Source organism: Atractosteus spatula, chromosome 15 (assembly GCF_055471065.1).
Source record: "Atractosteus spatula isolate fAtrSpa1 chromosome 15, fAtrSpa1.hap1, whole genome shotgun sequence".
In the NCBI taxonomy this organism is placed as follows: Eukaryota; Metazoa; Chordata; class Actinopteri; order Semionotiformes; family Lepisosteidae; genus Atractosteus; species Atractosteus spatula.
Window position 1 is genome coordinate 10,134,291 of NC_142720.1, and position 23,376 is coordinate 10,157,666.

The following is a 23,376-nucleotide window of genomic DNA, read 5'->3' on the forward strand; positions in this document are numbered from 1 at the left end:
TAGATTCTGTTTAACAACTGAACAGTATGGGTACACGCACAAGAAGTTGCACTGAAGCCAATAGGAGCGACATGGGATTTTGAAGAAAGATTTTTGCCAAGTGAAGCATAAATATCCCATTTAAAGGACTCGAGGAGAATTATAATGGTCTTAAGGCAGATCAAGCTCATTTCCTCGGACTACGCCATTTGGAGTTAATCAGCAGCAGAACCGTTATTAGACTGCATAATGAAATATGTCACCTAAAGACCTGCAATTACAAACTCATTAACTTGAGTTTCTCACGGTGCAGTTTCCCTGTCTAACACACTGAAGATGAAAACCCCCATAGAAAAGTTTCCTTTTTCGAAATGATATTCAATGTACACTGTCAGAATGTAGGTGTTTGTGGGCTTTTGTCCCTGGACAGTACTATATAATAATAAATAGTAATTTAATGTCTATGTTGTTGTTGCATCGTGTAGGTGACACAGAGATAAAATACATGGTGCAATCGAGATTATTAGAACATGGTACAAACAGAGAGTGACCCTCTCGGTCAGCTTGAACTTGCGTAGTGACTCAGCAGTCTCAGAAAACCACAAATGGGCGCTGGTCATTTGATACCAGGGACTTTCTACATTGGGTGCCTTCTGAAAAGTACAATTTTCTCAGTAGGTTTGCACTCTGCTGTGCTAGAGCCATCTGCTAATTTGTTGATTTTACTCTTATCTGTTAAGATCACACCTGTATCGTCCCAAATTCAAATTTTATGCGTACACTTGTTTCCACAAAATGGTTGTTCAGAGTGAGGGCGAGTGTTCGAACAGTCTCATTTCAGTGGTGTTTACAGAAAATAACATGTATCTAGGCTGATACATGGCTTCTGTACCTGCAATAGAATGCCAAAATAATCACTGACTGTCATGACCACACCTTGCACAGTTAATCTGAGCTCCTTCCGTCTGGGTGCTGATACAGACGACCGGACTACTAGATTCATGTGAAATAGAACTAAGTTATCTTTTAATTCAAGTCGGTAGCTGCGTCAGCCTGCTTAGGCTCCAAAGGAACAAGTGATTTCTGTTCCAAATGATTGATACATTGCATAATTGAGCACACATCCTGTTTAATTGATCGTATTTAATCTGTTCCAGGCTGTAATTGGTTATATGAAGGCTATCTGTAAACCCTGCTGGACTGGGGCTCTCCATGACCAGGGATGGACATCCCTGTTCTAGAGACAAAAAAAAGTAAATATGTTGTTTTAGACATTTAGGCTTACATATACAGAATTTTTGACAAAGTAGGGTAAGTGTAGCAAGCTGTTCGTCCTTTGCCAGTCAGACGGGAGGAGAGCACTGATTGAGGTCAGGATGGCCTATTCTCGAGAACAGAGTGGCCCCCAATTATTTTCTTCATATAGCACCTTATGTAGGATTTGTATGCAAAGCTTCTGCATCCCTCTATGTTTACTTCTTGTTAAACACTTTTTAAAAAAATACTGAATATATAGATACTCCCTTGATGGAGTGCAAAATAATTATTTAAATACAAAAGGGTTCTTATTTAATGGAGTTTTTTTTCCTGCTTCGGTTTAATATTCCATTCTCTTGATACGGAAACGACTTGATCGTGACGAGTACTTCATTATTATTCCGTCTTTCCATCCTCTAAAAAAAAACTGTGAAGTGTGGGGATTTGTATGCGCTGACGTCACTTTCTTAACCTTTTTCCCTGCGATCTTCCCTTTGACCATAGTGACAGAACGAACCAATCGCCAAGCGGGCTGTTCACTATCCCCACCGTGCAGACCCGGACACGCCCACTCCCAGCCGTTCCACCAACCAAAACCCCTACAGCTGACGCAGCCATCCAATCCGGTTGGCTGTACGCCGTTCCCTCAGCCACCCTTGGCTACGCCTCTTACCTGCCTAGGGCCTGTGACCAATCGGAATGCCCCGTTGCACGTCCCGGCCAATGGGAGCCCCTTTGGTTTGCCGTGGCACGGTAGCCGAGTTATGCCAAACCAGGACCGGCGAACAGTTGCGTTTCCAGCAGCAAATTGACAAACTGGCTTTAGGCTTTTGTTCTTCCCCTGCCTACTGAGATACCAATCTTTTCGTTTGACTTTAAAGTTTCTTTCTTTTTCTTTTAGCTCATGGTCCAAGTTTAGTTTTCCCGGTTGACGGAGGTTTTAAGTAAAGCTTGGAAGATCCTACATATATCATTTTATACCCCCCCCCTAGTTTTATTTGTGTTGTTCGTTACTATTTATTTTTTTCCTCCCCGTTTATTATTATTATTTTTTTTAGTTTTTATTTCCCCCCACCCCTCCTCCCCGATAAGGTTTTAGCTGACCAAGATAGGCGGCTCGGGCACTAAGATGTCGAACCGAGTGGTGTGCAGAGAAGCAAGTCACGCCGGCAGCTGGTACACCGCCTCAGGTAGAGTCGGGGACAGCGGGGCGCAGACCGGGCAGCGCTCGGCCCGAGGTCGGCGGGGTGGGGACAGGCGATCCGCCGGGGGAGAGAGCTGGGGACTCCGGGGAGAAGGGGGGGGACACAGGACAGGCCGCGATTTGAGAGTTGACACTGTTTTGGTGTCAAATAGTCAGCACGTGTGGACGGACCTTGAATTAAAAATGAGCGAAAACTAAATATGTATATAGAAAAAAACGGCTGTTGCACGTCACATCAGTGTCGTTAAAAAAAACCCCGACTGATTCGTGTTGTCAGACCTGGGTTGTTTCTGTTTTCTCTCTCTGCTCTGTGGGCCTGTCCCTTTTCCTTTTCCTGTCTGAATGAAAACGGCGAAGCGCCTGCATGTACTACTAAGCTCATCCTTTTGTCTGGGTCCGGCCGGCTCGATTTACGTGCCGTGACATTTTGTGTAAAAGTAGATCAATTGCAGACCCCCCCCCCCCGCCTTTATTTTCCTGCCCCGGCTCTCTTATCTTTTCATTTTCAGCGGTTGGCAAATCCTGACGAAAGGTGATCCCCAAAAACAAAACTTCAGCCGGCTCGCATCGCTATAGGGGACACGCACCTGGGAGCCTTTTTTTAATTTCGATAGGATTTCGTGAGGAGGTTTCGATGTTGCGTTTGGCGAAATGTTTGACAGTCTCTTCTGTCACATCACGATATGGTGAACTGTGAATAAGCCGATTCAGCAGTTTTCTTCCTTGTTGCCCGTTGCCATAACGTGGCTTTGTTTCAAGAACAAAAATCTCTCAAAATTACGGAACCGAAGCGACGCAGGCTGGAGCACTGCAAGGCTCAAGTTTAAAGCCCTTGGATTTACTGAAGACGCGAACTTCTCACGTTTGAATAAATTCTTAATAGGATTTAGCAAGTTAGACGATTCAAAGTATGTATGTTCTAAAAAAAAACAGGTTTTCTTTTCTCAGTTCCTTTCTTACCGTTTGCTTAAACCCCTAACAGGTATTTCACTAGACAAAGAGATGGGTTGGGTTCCTGGTACACCCCTCCAGTGTGTAGTAAATTATATTGAGAGGAAATTTCTGGATCGCAGGCCTCGGTAAAGATAGTTTATAACATCTAAAGTAACTTTCATTGTTTCATGTAGTTTGGATTACAAGGGAGTGGGTTTAAAAGAGTGGTGTGTGTGGGGGGGTGGGAGGAGTGTTTTAGTTCTTTTTAGCTTTCGGAAAAATTCATCTGAAATCCTTAAACGCAGTGATGTCAGGCAGTTCCTTCTGACTTTAGCTGGAACATGTTTTGTTTTTTTTTCAGAAAGGGGCAGAGATGCCTAATAGTATGAGCTAGTGTCTAGGGGTGCCCCAGTGCTTCAGGTAAGAGAAGTGGTTATAGGAACATACTGTAACATAATCTCTGCTGGAGGCTTTTGTTCACAGACATAGCAGGTGGGGTACTGGTGAACCAGACAAACGAGAAGCAGCTTCTGGCCCAAATATTTTCACAACTAAAGAGTCCAAAGTGACAAAACATAGTCTGAAACAAAAAAGCCTGGTATACTGTCTGCTAAATATGCAAATTTGTCAGAAAAAGCATAAAAATACCCCCAGGGTACAACACAAAAACAAAATCTGGCAGTTTTGGAAATAACTGCTGTTATGAATGTGCTGTTGAAGTATATTAAGACTTGCTTTTGCTTGAGGGGGATTGGATGATGACATATTTTGGGTTTTAGCTCTGCAAAGGTGTAGCCATCCACTGTAAATATATTTTACATTTGCAGCACCATGCAAGGTAGCTGGACTAATGGATACAAAAGTGAGAGAGAAGATGAGAGAGAGAACATGCCATAACCAGGCTTTTGACTAAATTCTGGAGGAAATCTAAATTTTCCAAAGAGAGGTTATCAGTGCCTTGATTCCCAAGTTCTGTGTACATTTGGAGTGTGAAATGTTTACAGCTTTCACATGTGACAGATGTATCCTGGCTCCTCGACCCTGTTTACTAGTATCTTATTGATTCCAGGGTCTCATCCAGGCATTTCTTGAAAGACGCCAGGATATGAGCTTAGACTGCATGGCTGGTTAGCTTGTTCCACACTCCCACAGCCCTTTGGGTAAAGGAGTACTTCCTGTTCTCCATTTAAAAAGAACTTCCATGTATAGTCGTTTCCACTTGAACCCTCTGGTTCATGTTTCACTGTTCATTTTGCAAAGACTTTTTTCTATGTCTTTGAGGATTTTGAATACATGTGTCAAGTCTGTTGAAGACTAAAAAGGTTCATGTCTTTTAGCCTGTTGCTGTAGAACACTCTGATAAGCTCCAGAATCCACTGGGTTGCTCTTCCTAGGACTGATTGCAGTGCTGTGGTTTTGTTTTGTAATGTGGTGACAATGTATTTTTGTTTACTGCGTCCACACCTTGCAAGATGTAAACGAAGTCAACACAAATGTCTCAAAAAAAGTCGTTTATCATAAGTAAAGCATAAAGCACAGCATAAGTCAGGCAGAGCATGTACAGTAAGTATGACTTACTTTGCCTTGCAAATGATCATGATACCTCGGAGGCTCATAGGTAATGAGAGGGTAGGGTAATGAAAGAGTTGGAATGATTTTTGCAAAACTACCATGTATTCACCGTATCCATAATGATTATTTTTTAAGTTACCTTCAGATTTCTTTTAATAGGCTGGGGAATTTTTGCTGGCATTCCTAAGTGTGAGTTGAGGAGATAATGTCAACTTTTTCCACAGAAAGGTCATCTGAATGTACTTCGAGCCTTAAAAGGCAAGATTTCCTGTCCGTCTTCTCTGATTGATATGACATTGTTGTAATTGTCAGAAAATTGTATTCTAGGACCCACTTAATCTGGGCTTTTTTAAAATTATTTAACAGGGGAAACATTTATTTTTTAGTATTTACATGTTGCCTCCTGGTCAGATTATTCTTCATTGTGGATTTGGTGCATCAGGTGGCTACAATGTTCATGACCCTCAGGATTTACTTACAGACTGCTGCAGATAATTACTACTATATAACCATATGATATATTATATATATTATAACTATCTGCACTTTTTCAACTACTGCTGCACTATCTGCAGGTTTCTTTCTGATCTTAAGTTAGAACACTGACAAGACTGAGACCGTGCTCGTAGGATTTCAATATCATCTTCACAGTGCTGGTTACTGTGGATTGTGCTCAAGGGAGGTTGGAAACCTTGGTTTGTGCTGTCATTAGAAGAGCATGTTAAGAATTTTGAGAGGGTGTCTTTTTTCCTATAGATGTTTAGCAGTGCTAGGTTAAAATGCTGGCACTTTTTATCTTATGCTAAAATATTGATATATGGCTTTATTTCTTCAAGATTCTGAACGTCTTACTTATTCAAGCCATATACTGGGGTACTAAATTGGCTTCATTGTATTCATAATTCTGTAGTTCATGTGACATCTTAAATATATAACCTCTGACCTCTTTTAACTATGCTGAATCCATATAAAATTATGAATGGACTTTTAAATTTTTTTCTACTTCACTATAAGGTACTGAATGATCTAACTCTAGGTTCTTAAGTGCTTATTGCAAGAGCATATTTCATATCTTTAATCTGAGTTGATGAAGTCTTGTTACCAGCAGCTTCCTAGCTGAAGCACCTGGTTCTGTGTTAATGCATCTTAACCTGAGCAACTTGCTTAGCCTTCCTGTCTTGTACATTGTCTTTTGGATGACATTCAGAACCAAATGTCTATTGAAGCGTACTACAGGTGATTGACAAATAGTAGGAAGCTCTTTTTAACACAAAGGATAATGGGAGTCTGGAAGTCTCCTTGTCTATGTTATTGAAGTTAAAGCCCCAGATGTCATCCTAAATTCAATTTTCAAGTAGCAGCTAAGTCAGCTGAGTACACGTAAGAACCATCTTTAGTTTGTATCACTTCTTAAGTGATTGCATTTTTCTTTGCAAGTTGCTTTGCATAAAAGTGTTTCCTAATTATGTCTTTATCATTAGAACCTCCTGTTTCACATTCTCCGAACCTCACTTGGAATAGTATGTTTAGTTTTGGTCACTTTGACGTAAGAAATTTATTGCTGTTCTAATGGCAGTAACAAGGAGAACAAAACCTATTCCTGTCTGGAAAGGAATGTCATACCTAGGCTGAAACCAGGAAGGTCACGTGGCCTTAAAGGATAGAAAATAGGAAATATTAGGAGACTAGAGGAGTCTGGAACCAATTCATGAAATTGGTGCTGACTCTGTGGGATCTTTTAAGAAAGTAAAAGGACAGAAAGCTACTAGAAACATAACAGGCAAGCTGGAGTGAATGGCTTCCTGTCACTTGTAACCTTTATTTTGTTTTTGGAACCCTTAATCTTCACATCCATCGAAACACCTGGCAGTCCTGTAGTGTCAGGCAAGCGGGTGTTTATTAACATGGTTTACCCTGAGCTGAAGGGACCTTCCTTTGCTGTTACTATGCTGAAAGATGAGTCCCTGCAGGTGAAGAAAGAGACGAGCATCTTGTCTGATTTTACTGTTAGCATAAAATTGAACAATGTTCATAAGTTGTAGTATTTTCATAATTTTCTGCCTTAAAATTGAAAGGTTAAAACTGTGTTGTTGAGAAATGTTTGGACTTCTTGAGTGAAGTTGTTTAAAGTCATACTGTACTTAATCACCCTGTTTTTCAGGGAATCTGGCTCTTTCCATTGATGGAAAAATAGTGTTATCAGGGGCTTGATGTGAAGGTAAAACTGTATTGTAAAATTAACATTTTTTTTGGCCTCTGAAGTGGCAGTAAATTTATGGATGATGCAAATGTAGGTAGTCTCTTGACTGATTTACTTTGGAATTTGTGCGTTTTGTGTGCTTAATGGTCTCTCTGTATCTGTCGCTCCAGGACCCCAGCTGAATGCACAGCTAGAAGGCTGGCTATCTCAGGCACAGTCCACAAAAAGACCAGCCAGAGCCATAATTGCACCGTAAGTACTAAGAGTATACTGCCTATTTTTCTTATAGTTTAACTTAAAACATATATACAGTATGTACAGTTGCATGTTTTATGTGCCTAAGTGTTTATTATTTCTAGCACTCCAGGTAGGTGTTATAGACATTCCTTATTTGAAATAAGAAAATGCATGGCAAAAATATACTTTTCATATTCCGTCTGGGCATATATGCATCGTATAAACAGTGTGAAAGACATCTATCTGAGACTTTTTTTTTAATGTGTAAGTCTTTTCCAGTACCTGTATGTTTTAAAAATATGGGTTCTACAGTATATAATGTTTCTGAGGTCGGGTTTTTTCTCTTTATGGTAGTTTCCAAATGGGAGTGAAAAGAATGGTTTCTCATGAAATGTTCTATTAGTGTTTCAAGCAACCACTGCAAACACGCTGTTTGTATTGGCTGTATCAGTAACTTTTTGTTTATTCTGAAAGTGTAGTTTTCTGTTTCCAGGCACGCAGGGTACACGTACTGTGGAGCTTGTGCTGCGCATGCTTACAAACAGGTGGACCCCACCATTACGTGAGTACCGAAAGGATTGCATCTTGGTTGTGTTTGTAGCTTTAATTGTATTAATCCTTCACAAAGACTGGTATTGGCTTAGTGTTTCCTCCCCATTCCAATAAAATAATTATTCGTTATGATGGATCAAAGTGATTTTGCAAGGGTGCGCTGAAGAAAAGTGCTGCCTTGTCCTTCAGAAGTACTGTCTTACTGTGACGTGTGTAGCGGACTAGTCATTCTTTTATTTTCTTTTTGTTCCAAGTTAAACTTTTAATCCCAAAATGCTGGGTCTGCGTAATATTAGGTGGTGTGTAGGAGGCCCAGTCTGTCAAGTGCCTTCCCAGTTTCAGAATCCTTGATAGAAGAAATATGCCCAATGCTTGTTTTGCCTCTCCCCCTTTGATTGTGCAAAATGATCATTTAAGAGTCCTTTTTCCCTCCCACCAAAAAACAAATAGCTAGTCTTCCAGAAAGGGGCCTGATCACATGGTAGAATGAAATGGCACTAGCTACCTTATGGATGCAATCTAGTTTGGACAGTCCACATCCAGCATTTTAAGTCCTGGCCACTCTTAAATCGCACCCAGACTGGGGAGTGATGGCTGTGTTGTTGCTTTTCTATAGGAAAAAGTCACATTCATTTAGATTAAGTTGTATTAAAGAAGGTTTAATGGGTATTTTTTTAATCATTTGATCAATAATCGTTTATAGAATGTTAAAGCATCTGTAGTTTTTCAGCAGTGACAAGGTTTCTTCAAGGTTTAGGGTTAGGATGAGGGTCACCCCTAAATCAAGACTAAAATTGATAAGAGGTAATGACAGACGGTCATTCCTTAATTGACACAGCTTTTAACTAAGTAACAAAAACACATGCAAAAAACTCTCCCTTTTCTTGAAACCACTTAGTTATTCATATGAGTGATGCACTCTTGTTCCCAGGTAATATGTATGGAGAATGAGTAACGGAGCAGCTGACAGACCTAACTGTTTATATTAAGAACATAAGAGGGGATGCAAACGAGCACAGGCGGTTTGGCCTATTAAAGGGGCAATGATTAATTAAAAGGGACAGCGTTAATGAACCCATTAGAAAAATTAACTAGTCACAGGTGTTCCAGTAAGTGTGAACACTGGCCGCAGAATTTTGGGACAGCAGTACTTTCTCCAAGTTGAGGCAATTAAAGAAAGATATTAGATTTGCTCACTTACTGTATTATTAGTACCTGCTTTTTGCTGATTCAGCTGAGCCTTAATACATAAAGTTCTGCCCCTGTCTGGAACAGAAAGATGTGCAGAATTCTAATACAATACAAGCAGATGTAAGAGAAGTGAACCGTCTGCCCTGTGTGGAGATCAGGAGTTCTAAATAATTTACTTTTCCATTTCAGTGGTGAAGGACTTTTTGGGGACACTTATCCCTAGTGGACAATCCCTAAACAATTGACACTTCCCAGCAGGCTCCCGTAAAGGGTGGCACAAACCTGGATATCAGGACTGAGGCTTGCCTGCCTGCTTGTAAGAAATTGTCATGCTATGTTCTGATTTCAGTATGTGGGTACAACCAGTTCCATTTTCTTGATTCTTTAGAAGAACCTTACTGAATGCATAAGCATTTGTAAAGCGCTGAATGAAACTTATATAGACTAGCTTTTGTTAATAGACCAGTTACTGGTCTTAATTGCAACATTAGACTTTTTTGTTTAGAAGTAGTTCGCTTTAAGTTTGCAGAAGCCTGCACAAGTACGAAATAAGTCAAACTAAACCTCTGGACTTGCTCTGCAGTCGAAGAGTTTTCATCTTGGGACCTTCGCACCATGTTCCCCTGTCTCGCTGTGCGCTCTCGCCTGCTGAGATCTACAGAACGCCACTGTATGACCTGAGGATTGACCAAAAAGGTAAGTCACTGAACTCTGGTAGGAGGAGGTTTACACTACTACTTACCTTCGGTGTTCAGTGAGATGACAGACTTTTGCGTTGATTTGGACAAACCTGCATCATATATGTTCAAGCACATTGTACTAAAAATACTCTATTATATACACAAGTTGTACATGGCTTGTTTTTAATAAGACTGCCAGGGCAGCCGCACCTGCTGAGGGTTAGATCTTCTTGGTGAGTTAGCTTTGCTCATAGCAGTTGCTATAAGGCACCAAGGTACAAGAGCATTTTCTCCTCTATAGCACAGTAATGCTGTTGGTATCAAAATTAAACACTGAACATTAAATTGCCGCTTTGAAATTGTGGCCGCTCCACAGAATCTTAAAGGGTAAATATGTTTTTTGTACGTCTGAATGGATTAGTAAATTCCCAAGGAAGTTACCGTTCAAAAGCTCATTGTGTTTTTTTGTTTTATTTTATTTTTGTTTGCATTGTTAAATATAAAATTCAGACAGCCACATTATGGGGAAAAAAAAAGCAGGCGCCCACGGACTAAACATGTTCAATGCAGTTGTGACACTGCAGCAAATCAAAACAAACGGACACTTCAATTGGCAAACTCCTGTTTTGTCATTTAAAAGTTAAAAAAAAAGAAAACTAAATCTGTGGTTGACTATTTTCTTGTCAAAGAAGCAGCTTTTACAAGTCTTTTTAACACATCTTATTGTATCATTTGTTATGTTTGTTGTTTCCAATGTCTCTTTTCAATACAGTGTCTGTCTAACCATATCTGTGGACTGCAGGATTACAGTTTCATTGTCTTTCCCCCTGCAGTGTATGCTGACCTCTGGAAAACAGGAATGTTTGAACGCATGAGTCTGCAGACAGACGAAGATGAGCACAGTATCGAAATGCATTTGCCTTACACAGCTAAAGCCATGGAAAGGTAGCCAACTGCAATGACAAAGACTTCTGCCTTTGCCCAATCCTGGTTCTTAATTTTGATAAAATTACACTGTTAATCGTGGCTGGGGAGGGAATCCTGTCAGCTCTGGCCTGCTGTATCCCTGGGGCAGGATGATCTGCCCTGTCTGAGCCGTGAAGCTCACAGGGTGCCAGCTGGCACTTTGGTCTTTGCTGGGTCTGTTTGTACCGTTTTGCTTTTGTGTTATGTGCACTGAAATCATCTTTACATAATAAAAAAATCAGTACAGTTGCTGAAGTGATTGTAAACGCTCTGCAGTGCCAAGGACTTTTCCTGTAAAATAGCAGGGCTGAGTATTTGCAGAATTAACTTTTTCCTCCATTCAGGCAGTGCTGGGTGTTTATCTAATGAGAAAACAGCTTCTTTTTGCAAGTTTATTTTCCTTATCCTGCAAATCAACATTCAGATTCGTCTTATTCCATTAAAAGAGCCATTGAAAAGCTCAAAACTCAGAGAAGTCTATAAATGCCTTTTGCATCATTTCGATTGTTATTCCATTTGCTTCATTGCATGCCTTTGTGATAATGGCACGGTAGCCGAGTGATTATTTTGCTTGAAATGAAGTTGTATTCAGTTTTCTCTGAATAGGTCATGGTTAGGGAAGTATAAGGGGGTATTGTTTGGTAGCGAGGTTTAATATCTGCTTGGGGGTGATTAGAGCAATCTAGAATACATTCTGCTTTGTACATAATTAATGCGAGCTTATTTTCGCTTTTGCTGAAGCAGAGACTTCAGTCTTTTATAGGTATTCAGTAGGACCAGCCAACACAGCTGAAGTCCAGAGGTTATTTTCTCAATCTGTTTTCTTTCACTCACAGTTCTAGTCATTTTATTTTGAACCAGCTGCTGTTTTGTTTATAGGCACTGAGTAAAGCTTTGCGATATTTCTGGGTTTAGAAAGGAGAATCCTTCAGAGCTTAGTAGTTCATTTGGTATTCAGAAAAGGTCAATTCTGTTGACCCCAAATTCAACATTTTTTTAGTAATTCTCTGAATTTTCAGGCAATGATTTTTCAGATTGTATTTGTTTTACTCTTCCTGAGTGTTGTGCTTGTTTGGTATAAAATGTCATGAAGTCAGCAGTCAGCTGGCGTCAAAACAGTTTGCCTATTCTTAACAAAATCGGTGGAACTAACTGTATGGTTTTTGTAGTACACTCACACATGCAGTTTATTAGCTTTCCTGTCATTTTCCCCTTTTTGCCCTTGTAGCCATAAAGATGACTTTTCAATTGTTCCGGTGCTGGTGGGGGCTTTGAGTGAATCTAAGGAGCAGGAATATGGCAAACTTCTCAGTAAATATTTGGCCGATCCAAGTAACCTGTTTGTGATTTCTTCTGACTTCTGCCATTGGGGTGAGTCCACTGAGGCACTGGAAAGGTGCAGCAGTATTTTGGTTTTTGGTTTCTTTTACAAGTCCATTCTCCATACCTTCACAGTGGAAATGCCACCTTGTGATCTCAAAAGGGCCAAAAACCTGTTGGATGGGTTTTGTTGATCGTATTTTGTGGGGACATTCTGAAGAAAAATGAAGGGGGACCCTCAGCAAGGGACTAACATGAGCAAATGAAAATACAGCACAAAGAGTATTATCATGTTTAAAAAAATGATTGCCCATTCATCTAATGCTAAAATAAAGTATTACTGTAAAGAATTTCCCAGTTTAAGATAATCTTTAGAGTACTAATTTCTGCACTGGCCTGCAAATGTTAGCTTGAAGCTGAAGATACTATGTGCTGTTTCTGTTTTTCTCGCACACTGATCATTTCCTTCACTTTTCTTTTCCAAAGGACAACGTTTCCGCTACACATATTACGATGAATCCCAGGGGGAGATCTACAGATCTATTGAGCACCTGGATAAAATGGTAGGAAGCTGCTTTTCTGTAGAGCACCCAGGTGCCTGGCCTGTGGGTGGACATTTTGTACCGAGCCAGCTTACAGTCCCATGAGGAAGCTGCCAAAATCAAAAGGGGAAATACGAATCAGTTTAGTCCAATGTAGTAAGAATGAGCCTAAATGAGAAGGAGATGGTTTTACCGTCAAATTCCCAGTTGGTTTCTGGAAGTAAAGAGTTTAACATTACCTTTGATACATTTACTGACTTGTAGTCGCCCCTTGTGTTTAAACTTCCAACAAAAGAATAGAATACCTTAGATTTTTTCCCTTATGTTTGCTAGTGAACTATTTTTTTTGCATTGAATTGACTTTTTTTTTTAATTTAAGCTTTAAGGAATATCAGACATGACACCCAGATAATATAATTAACTAGAATGCCCATTTCACGCGGTCTTCTGGGTTTAGTAACAAAGCCACCCTCCATAATAGCAGGTCTGTAAGGTGTGCCTTGTTCTGGGAGTTACCATGGATACAGGAATCTGACATGGCTCCTTTTTCAGAGACCATAACCTGCCAAGTGCATCAGAGCTGTGTAGATAATTGCTACTTTGAGGGGCAAGCAGTTTTAGCTGCATTTTAAGACCAGATCTGCTGTTCTGGGAAGAAGCTATACTACAATATCACAAGAAAGTCTTTCAGACATGTTAAAAAGTCATATGAATGCAGTTTTTCTCCCTAGTAAGTTTTTGAAAAGTAAAAATAAGTAGAGGCTTAAAAAATTGAACCATTTGATTAGATTTGAAATTGCACGTAATATGTGATTGTAATGAATTTTCTTTTAAAAAGTATCTCCCAACAATGTTTGTAACTTCGGCTGTATTTTAGATTTTTTTTTGTATAATTCCAAATGCAGATAACTTGATTTGTTTTTCTTTTAGGGCATGAGCATTATAGAACAGTTAGACCCTATATCCTTTAGTAACTACTTGAAGAAATACCACAACACTATCTGTGGGCGTCATCCTATTGGTGTGTTGCTAAATGTAAGTATTACTACACATAAATCATTTTGGGTTACTTTTAATTTGAGGGTGTTTTAGGAAACTAATGTGGACAGAATCATAGGTCAAAATAACTGTGATAGATTGAATACGGTTGTGTTACATTACAGTTGGTTGAGTTCAGACTTCCAAAAAAACGGTATTTTGTCTCACATTCAAAACGAGCTGAATGTACATATTCAGATTGAACCTGGTTGTGAATCAGAACCGAAAGAGAGGCTTGAGTGTGTGGACGTCAGCATATAAGACACTGACATCTGATGTTTTTCCACTGCACTGCTGGTTAGACTTAACTTCATAGCATGTATTTTCATAATCCCTTAACGCACTCAAAAACTTAGAAGCAACATTAAATCTTTGTGTACTAATTGCTGAGCAGTCTAAACCTCTGGGTGTCTCACTAGCCACAGTGCTCACATCCAGTGGATTTTGCAAGTTCAGCTATGCATTTGAAAGAGACAGTAGCAAGCATTATGCAGTCTTGCAAGTGCAATGTGTTGGCACGGTAAACGGATTTTTCTTTTTCTGGTCTTATAATTTTATGAAGCCTGCTATTCTTGGTTAAAGGTATTAATTATTTTAAGATGAAGCTGTAAATAGAGCTAAAATGAAGTCAAAGCCTTATTGATACCTTGATTGAATAATTGTGGATGTTTCTGCTGTTCGTTTTGTGCATTATGATACAAAATGGCAGGATTGTATTTTTATACTTTTCCTGTTTTGTAATAAGCTATTTAAGAGGTATGTTGACTTGCAGTTATGCTCAATACAGTGGTCCTAGTAGAGCAACTTTGCATTTAGAGCAATAAATCCTACATGTTGAATCAGGAGGAAAAGGCTTCTTTCCTTTTTCTCTGGAAGAAGCCACTGATCTTTCAGGGGATCTCATGCCTGTCTGTTTGGAGGAACGCCGTACAGTCCTGTGTTAAAGGTGTTTTGGCTGGAGTTTGTGCTAGTGGTGAAAAGAGAAATGTGTGTGAGGTGAAATGGGCACCCGAGCCTGGCGTCAGAACACCAGGAGCTCTTCTGCCTGACAGTATCAGGGCCTGATTCAGAGAATATTAAACTCAGTTTAATCTCAATCCTACATACAGAGAGGAAACCTTTCACCTGCCTTCCCAGCGCTCACTGGCCATTGTTGTTTGCTTGTGTTGTTGCAGGCTGTAGCGGAGCTGAAGAAAAACGGAGTGGACATGAATTTTTCTTTCCTAAACTATGCCCAGTCAAGCCAGTGCCGAAACTGGCAGGATAGTTCTGTTAGTTATGCAGCCGGAGCGCTGGTCGTCCATTGAGACCACTGCACCTCAGGAAGCCATACGTAGCACCTGGCTCCGCCTCCTTCCCTTCTTCCACGCCCTCTCCCGGCCTTCCCTTCCGGAAAGACTCGGATAGTTCAGAGTGCTCGGATATCTTATAATATCTCCAAAAGCCACAGAAAAAAAAACATATACGTATGTATAACCCCAGCCTTGGATGTATTGGTTACAATATAATTTTTATGTGTGCGCAAGTGTGTGTGTGTGTAGGGTTGTCAAAGGACTAAGGCTGGCATACCATGTGAGTGGTAGGTGTTTCTGATTTAGGAGTGACAGATGAGGGTTGCAGAGGCTTTGTGGCCTCTGTATAGCCCCTTTTCCCCAAGTTAAAAAAAATTCTCACCTTTGCACTCTTTGCAGACATGTGCACATGTATTTTGCTTGAAAGATTAGTTCTGGAGGTAAAGGCAAAACAAGAGTGGGAGCTTTTAAATAATGAAACCAGACAATACATATATAGATCCTATATACTATTAGAAATATTAAAAGCAGTATAGGTAGCTACTGCCAATATTGTACAGCGGGAACCTACTATTGTAGTTGCTAATAAAGGGCTACACTCGACCCAGTCCACTAACATTTCTGCTGTACAATCTATACCAAAAAAGCAACTCCTGTTTTTTTATTTTCTTATTAGCCAATTAAAATTGTGATTTCTGTCTCTGTCCTTTGCTGTTTTCTTTATTTCCCTCTTTAACTGTCATTAATGTAAACATTTTTTATATCACATATGATCAGTTGGCAGCGGTTATCATGACGGCTATTATGGTTGTCAGTGTATTCTTGTACCCTTGCAAACGGCTCGCACCTTTTTCTGGGTGAAAACACAGATTTGGCCTCGTTATACCATTGTATGCATCATTTAAACTTTTTTCACCAGTGGGATTTTTTCCTCATGGAAAGTAATGCTGATTTCTTTAACTTCCCCTGAGGAAATTGCTGGATAAAGTATATTTGCATTTGTACACTTGCTGGTAAATCTGAACTATATAAAGTGACATCACTTCTTGTTGTTTTTTGTGGTGCAAATGTCAAATCCTTATTAGAATTCAAACCCTTGGTAATAATTCCTTTTGATCTTCCCTGATTCAGACCTGGTAAATTGAATAGGCCTGAGTACTGCTGCAAGATCTGTCCGTTTGAAGAGTTTTGGATTGCTGAATGAATCTGGCTGATAAAAGAATAGGGGGAGTCTGCCATTAAATCAAAGAACCTCTTGCCTCCATGAGAAAAACTCTAGTACTCCGATGCAGAGTTTGTATTATCTCAGGTTAAATTAAGCACCCGGTATGCTCTGCAGATATTCTTAATAGCTCATTACAAATGTTTTAAAAATTGAAGTAAAATGCTGAAATGCATACATTTCTTGGTGTCTTTTCTTCAATTATTCTTTTTTCAGACGTTCTGCCCCTTCTGTATAGCTCCATGTTCGTGATTAAGTGGCATTTAAAATGAGGACCAATAGTAAACAGCAATTAGAAATCACAGTGTGACAATTCTATACTTTTGAAATGTTGGGAATTGAGTTCACTTCAGAAGCTACGTTTAGATTTAAAGCAGACTTGCTGATCGTGTATTAAATGAGACGGAAGTTAAGTGGTAACCTTTGAAAAGAGCTGGAAATTCCAAAAACTGCAAAAGTAAGATATGTTAAAGTCTTTCCTGTTTAAGTTTGTAGGACATTATAAGTATATTTTCTTGGATGCCTTACTTCATATAGATAATAAAGGGCAAGTCACGCATTTGGCTCAATTTACTTATACATTATTAAATCAGTGTTTCAGGCTTTTTGGGACATTAATTTGTCAGGGGATAATAACATGCCGAAATTGAATGCAATTCTGTTACTCAGTATATCACTTGCATGGGGAGTCTATAAGTCGCTGTCTTGTGGCTTTTAACTTTGTTTTTGCTTTGCTTTCCATCACTTGTAATTGCTGCATAGTTTAAAGTCATCTTGTTTTTTTAATGCTACAGCAGCCAGTAGGGGGCGCTTGGAGATTGCTGTGCGTTTTACAGGGGGATTGCAAAACATTCCCTGAACTGCAGAGTAGTATTAAACACCTAAACCATCTTTTGAAGGTTATAATTTAGATTTAGGGGTTCAATATGCTTTCAGCCCTAGAATAATAAATTTTCCTCTATGAACCATTGAACCATTTGATGATCCATTGATCTTTTTGCTAATTGCTTGCTGGAGAAATAATGCTTGTCCACAATACTTTTAATTTGACCAATAAGCTGCTAAAATTTAGCACTTTCAGTTGAAATCTAAAGTAGCCTTTGAACCCATGGCTCAGGAATAAACCATTTCTTTTCATTCACTTTTCTCCCCACTTCAAAATAGTATGCTCATAAAAGTTTGGACTTTCAAAAACATTTTGTAATTTCCATCTTTTTCTGTACTCATTACCATCTACAGGAAGTCTAAACAATGTGAGACGTTTCAAGGCTCAATGTTAAAATCCAAATGAAAATTAGTGTAAATTCTTTAGGTGTTTTTTGAAATATCTTACAAATAATGATCGGCTCACATCTGGATGTTTCTTGGGATTATACCTTGTCATTTTTCTGTCCAAAACTACATGCTGTACGAAAATAAGCACATTAAGTAAATCCATTTATCCATCTGTTTTCAGTCATTGTATGCTGTTGAAAGCCCAGCTGCTCGCAGTAAATGTGTTCCTCATTGTAAGTTTTAGATTAAGTCAGAATGACCTTGTTTTGGACTGAGATTTTATTGAAAATGGACGGATGGATTTTTCAAATTTTTTAAATGGAACATGGTTTCTAAGAATCTATTCATAAAAAGGATTATCCAATTGTTTTTTTGCTTCCAGCGAAAGAGAAAAATAATTTACTGAGTTGTTCATCATTCAGACAGGTCAACTGACCCAGTGGCTATATCCTTATTTGATCCTGTTAGCTTTAGTGGGGTATCACAGATAGAAGGATAGAAAATACAGGTTCACCAGAAGTCAAAGTGCATTGCTATGTCTCTGGGTAAGTGATGAACAGACAGCCTTCAAAGATATAAGAACAATTCAGCACAAACCATGGCTGACTTGCAAGAAAGTGTGTTCAACTGTCTCTCCATCTCTGTGTCTTTATTCAACTTTCAAGCTATTGGGAAACTTTAAGAACATGATTTTTAAGGAACTAATTGCTAAACATTTTTCTTAAGCCCCAATATTAATATTTTTTCAAAATTCATCATTTATCAAAATTTCAATTTTGTGCTTGCATTTTGTAACTACATTCAACAAGGTGGTGGTGTTGGAGCAAGACGGCAAACCCTTGTTCCTTCTACCTTTCCCAGTAACCTGTACTGCACTGGTTCCCAATACTAGTCTAGGTGACCCACACACCAGTTTGTGCTTCACCTTCATTGGAGCATTGAAGACTTACTTGATCTGAGTTGATTGAGTTGGTCCAATTGAAAACTGTATTTGCAATTTGTTTCTAGTCACAAGTGTGGGATTTTATTTTACTTAAAAAATACAATGGTCAAAGCTCCAACATGTTTAAGAGCTGGAAACAGTTCAGATTAATCTGATGATTTATTAAGTCAGCGAAGGGTTTGAGTGTGTAACTGAGGCCTTGGCTGGAACAAAACCCAACGGGTGTGTGGGTCACCAGGACGAGGACTGAGAACTACTGCAGCACCAGGTGACCAATGACTTGTGGCGGACTGATCAGGTGACCACATGCGGCAGGTTGCTAACGAATGCAGTGAGAGCGTGATCTGCCATTTTGCTCTCCTGCAGCAATACCAAAAGAAAAAAGGTTTAGAGGCCTGTCGGTGTGCACAAGGAACAAAGGGAAATTAATTACATGAGGAAAAGGTATGAAGAATGAATAGAATAAATGCAATAATTCAGCAGTGGAGTGTTTTCTCACCACTCTAAGTTTCTATCACCAGCTCAACCTCTGTTTGAAAGACTTCTCACCTCTGAAGAATGCTTCACTTAACAAGTTACAGACAGATGCAATTAAAGTGCTTAAGGTTTTTTTACACTGTACAATTTGTTGAACACAAAGAATACACACAAAAACCCATTTGAAATGTTTCACTAGAACTATGTTACTAAAGAATCACAGGAAAAATATATTCACCAGATTTGAAGTTTTTCTTTAGCAAAAGTACATTCTATTCTTTATTTTACTGTGAAAAACTGAAGGTTGTAAAGTTAAAAACCATAACAGAGCACCTGTTACTAATAACTCGCCGATCTTCTCAGTTTCCCATTTTTACAAAAAGACATGAGCTATGAGCGTTAGGGGGGATGGTGATTATGTACAATGTGGTAGACGGTGTAGATACGCATACTGTAAAGGGTAAGTAGGTTACATTTTCTGGGATTGTAGCTCAAGAAGGAAAATCTAGTGGAACTCAAACAATTCAAAACAACAGAATAATAAAATATAATTAAGAGTCCCCTGAAACCTATCTTCACTTAATCACCTAAACAGTTCAAGATGTTCTGAAAGACAACATAATTAAAAAATTGAATGTAGACATAAAAATATAAAACATTCCATGGAAAACAATGGTATCTTCTATCGTTTAACAGGAATAATTCTAAGGTGATGGAAAGAATGTGATTTTTGTCCTCTATTTGCGCACAGTAAAACCTGAATGAGTCCATCACACTACAGAATTAACCTGTAGTAATGCTATAGGTAAATAGCACAAGCATAACTTATATGTTATGCTTATAATGTGAATGTTATTAAGGGATGTTATTAAAATGTTTCTGTCATTTTAATAACATTCATATTGCTTATGATGTATTGTAGGGCTGTGTCTATGTTCTTTTCATAGTACATATTTGGATCTAATCTCACTTGGTATTTTTTAAAATCTCATGTTTTTTGTATAACATGAAAAATCAATTTGCATTACATTATCATTTGTACTTTACCTGAATTTGCATGGGAAATGTTTTGGTCTAACACCATCATCTATATTTTACATATAGTTGCTTTTATTTTGCATTATCTCAAAGTGTTGTACAATAAAACAAAGTATTGTACATACTAGCATGTTAAAAGTGGGTTCTAGCTATATAGCACAGCTGTCATAAAGAAACAGAGAAACTTCCTTTGTAAAATTACTTAGATAATACAACTGGCTGCACAATTATTCATACTCTTGATACAATGCAACGTATTTATTATGCATTCAGTTGTTGCATAATTAAAATTAAAATGTGAAAAATGGAAAAAGTGTTGGAAATCATAAAAACAAACAGTATTCCATTGTTCCTTCTTTGGTTTTGATAACAGAGGATTTTTCCTGTAGCCTTTTAATCGGTTCAGGCATGATACAGTCGAGGTTTTTGACCTTTCTTTAATGCAAAACTTCTCCACACCCTTTAGAATATATGCCTTGTGCATTGCTTTCTACAGTATGTTCTGTTGAAGTGTAGTCTGGAGATGGTAATATCCAATCAGTAACATTGATTGTAATATCTTTGTAATCATTATCATTGTAATATCTCCTGCGGATTTTGTAGTAGATTTGGAGACATCCTTCCGATCATTAAAATCTCAGAAGTTCCTTTTAGGAGAAAGCTTGACCTTCTTAGCAGAAGGAAACAGGTTTTGGTATAGAATATCTTTATATGTTCTGGAATGTCAGGATGCAAAAAAACTACAGATAGTGCAGATCCATTTCAACTCTTCATAGCAGGGATGACATTCTTTTTTAGAATTTTTCATGCTAATTATATTGACGAACTGTCCAAAAACTTAATCTATGCTTCATCCAGCCACATTGTGTGGTCCCCTTTGACTTGGAAATCAATGAACTGCTGTCTGGCAAATTCATGAGTTTTCTTTTTATGTTGTCAGAGAACTGTGCCAGAGACCCAGATTCATGAAGTCCCCCTTGATCACTCCCAAACTACTATTTTAACAGTAATACAGATGAAACGTTCTTATATTCTCTCAGGTGGGGCTGCAGATATTTCTTTAAACTTGACTGTCTTGTGGATGGGCAGCACAGTTGATTCTGGGATATCTCAAAAGAATTTCTTATGGCCATTACTAGAGTTTTTGAGGGTGATAATCTTTAAAGTAACACAATTCTCTTACTATTCCCATGTTGAAGTTATTTTAAGGTTCTGCTTGTGTTCAGCCTCATTTAATACCGAGTAGCAATGATGACTTCCAGATACTTACGTAAACTTTCTGAGTCTTTGTTTAAGGTTACTAATTAACATTAGATGCTTAAATTTACATTTAATGTCAATTTATCTACAGGGTATGAATAACTTAGAACATGAATGGAAGAACAATATGTGATTATTTTGAACAGATGTATCTTTGTTTCTTTCAATACATTTCATTTTGCAGTTATTCCTGCCTTAGGTTATGTACAAAATATAGAATATGTACTTCAAAAAATCACTTTTCAGTAACATTACACGGTTAAATTCAAAGCCGATCACATTTTCATTTTGCAGAAGGAGAACGTTTGCCTTGCTTTAGAGATAAAAATGCATTTCTGAAGTCACAAGAAATCAGCTTATCCATGCAGATATAGAATTAACCTACTGAGTGAATATTTAAGTGGAATGGTGGGTATCTGATGAAGTCATCCAAAGTGCTGAGCAAGTTGGCTCTTTTGGTATATACTGAATGCTTGAGGACCTGAGGTTAGATCTCAGAATAGAATTTGGCTGTGTTTTATAGCTGGCATGAAAACAGGGACCCTGCTAAGATGTACTCTAGCTGTGGGTTTGAGTACAGATCCAGAGAACCTCCGCACATTGTGACAGAGGAACAATTTGCTCTGCAAGGCTGTCTATGTGTCACTTAAGAAAATGCATTACAAGGTAAATGGAAATTACAGCATCCCATATTTGTATCACGTGTTCATCTTGTAACATAAACTGAGTTTCCAATATGTTTTCTGTCTTTACCTGAACCACACATACAGTGTCCTGACTCGCAACAAAACAAGGTAGTTTGCCCAAATGGTCTTGACTTTCTTACAACCTTTCTTTGATTAGACTCTATGCTATCATGACAATGATGACCCATGCAATGTTTCAGTTCCAGCTCTGAGGCTGTTTTGAAATTTGTTCTCTACCTGGTAATCAAGACCAAATACCGAGAAACATTCTCAGAAGCATAAGGCTAGTTCTTACAGAGACAAGCAGTTCATTTCACATTGAAGTCCTGATGAGTTTGACTTGACCAGCAGCAAACTCCATGTGTCGAATAAGGTTAGATTTCTGTGAGTGGTGTGTTGACAGCATAGGGTTCACAAGGAATAAGATAAGAAAATGCATTAGTAATATGTACAAAGAAGTCAGACATTGTCTTGAAGGGCTTGGCTGAGGGAGGAGGTAGGAGGGGTGGCTGGAGATGTGGCAGAGAAGGGCTGCAGAAGTCCTCAGCATGATATTTATAGATTTTTCAGGAAGTGAAAAGTTGTTACAAACCCCTTTAGGGCTGCCAACTGGAAAGCTGCGGTTTCAAATCCCTGGTGGAGCAGTGCTGTTGTACCCTTGAATGGGGTACTTCACTCAGATTACCCCACTGTCTAAATGGGTAACTGCTGAAATTGTTATAAATGCAAATTTGATTTCAATGGACCTGTAGACCATTTAATTAAAGATTAAAAAAACAGTAACAGACATTTAACAAAAACAGCCGAACAGCATGTGTCCCTTTCCAGCACAGACCTCTCTCCACAGGATCTACACACATGCTGCTTAATAAGTCACTTCCTTTAAAAAGGAATTAATTATTCTTGAGCTTTAAAAGCCATTAAAAAAAACTTTGGAATAAGTTGGCAAGCTTTGAGGGTAAATAGTATGTCATCTGAGTTTTAAAAGAGCAGAAAAGTGCAGTAGTTTTTTTTGTTGTTGTGTGCTCCTTAGGAGGAAAATTTGTGTTTGTAAATAACATTTACTGTTTGGTATAGCGGAGATTTTACACAGCTTGGGGTGGACGTTTTGGGACCTGTCCCCAAAAGTTTTTGTTCTAACCCTGTATTTGCGTCTCAATTTCACTTTTCCAGGTATGGAAATATTCTTTCAAAAATATTGCTTTTGAACTGTGAATTGAAGTCTGTTGAATTCTGTTCTGCTGTGAGCAAGAATGAGGCAGCATTTTTGCCAGCCATCGTGCCAAAGATAAATCCTTTCTGTAAAGGTCATTTTTTCCCTGCACCTGGTGTTTTGGGAATTGAGAGAAATATCTGTATTTGCAATAGTACATACTTTACAGTTTTGCTGCTAGATGTAACAATCCAGCCCACAATATCCCAGACATCATTACTTATAAACATTGCTTAACCTGAGCCATAAAAAAATTCAAACCTTCAAATATGAAATGACCAACAAACTGCACAAATAGT

General features: G+C 38.6%; 1 protein-coding gene across 1 annotated transcript; it reads left to right on the forward strand.

Moving 5' to 3' along the window:
* The first annotated feature begins 1,988 nt into the window (after positions 1–1,988).
* Positions 1,989–15,663, forward strand: memo1 (mediator of cell motility 1). Its single transcript, XM_088934168.1, has 9 exons — positions 1,989–2,426; positions 7,316–7,397; positions 7,876–7,944; positions 9,709–9,821; positions 10,639–10,750; positions 12,000–12,142; positions 12,578–12,654; positions 13,564–13,668; positions 14,847–15,663. Exons 1-9 carry the CDS (start codon positions 2,366–2,368, stop codon positions 14,976–14,978), a joined length of 894 nt encoding a protein of 297 aa, XP_088790294.1. The 5' UTR covers positions 1,989–2,365; the 3' UTR covers positions 14,979–15,663.
* Positions 15,664–23,376: the final 7,713 nt, after the last annotated feature.

Bases quoted from the DNA above. Each gene is read 5' to 3' on its own strand.
- memo1 (XM_088934168.1), top strand. From the start codon at position 2,366: ATGTCGAACCGAGTGGTGTGCAGAGAAGCAAGTCACGCCGGCAGCTGG. The intron at 2,427-7,315 runs GTAGAGTCGGGG...CTGTCGCTCCAG, and splicing joins CAGCTGGTACACCGCCTCAG to GACCCCAGCTGAATGCACAG. The intron at 10,751-11,999 runs GTAGCCAACTGC...TTGCCCTTGTAG, and splicing joins ACAGCTAAAGCCATGGAAAG to CCATAAAGATGACTTTTCAA.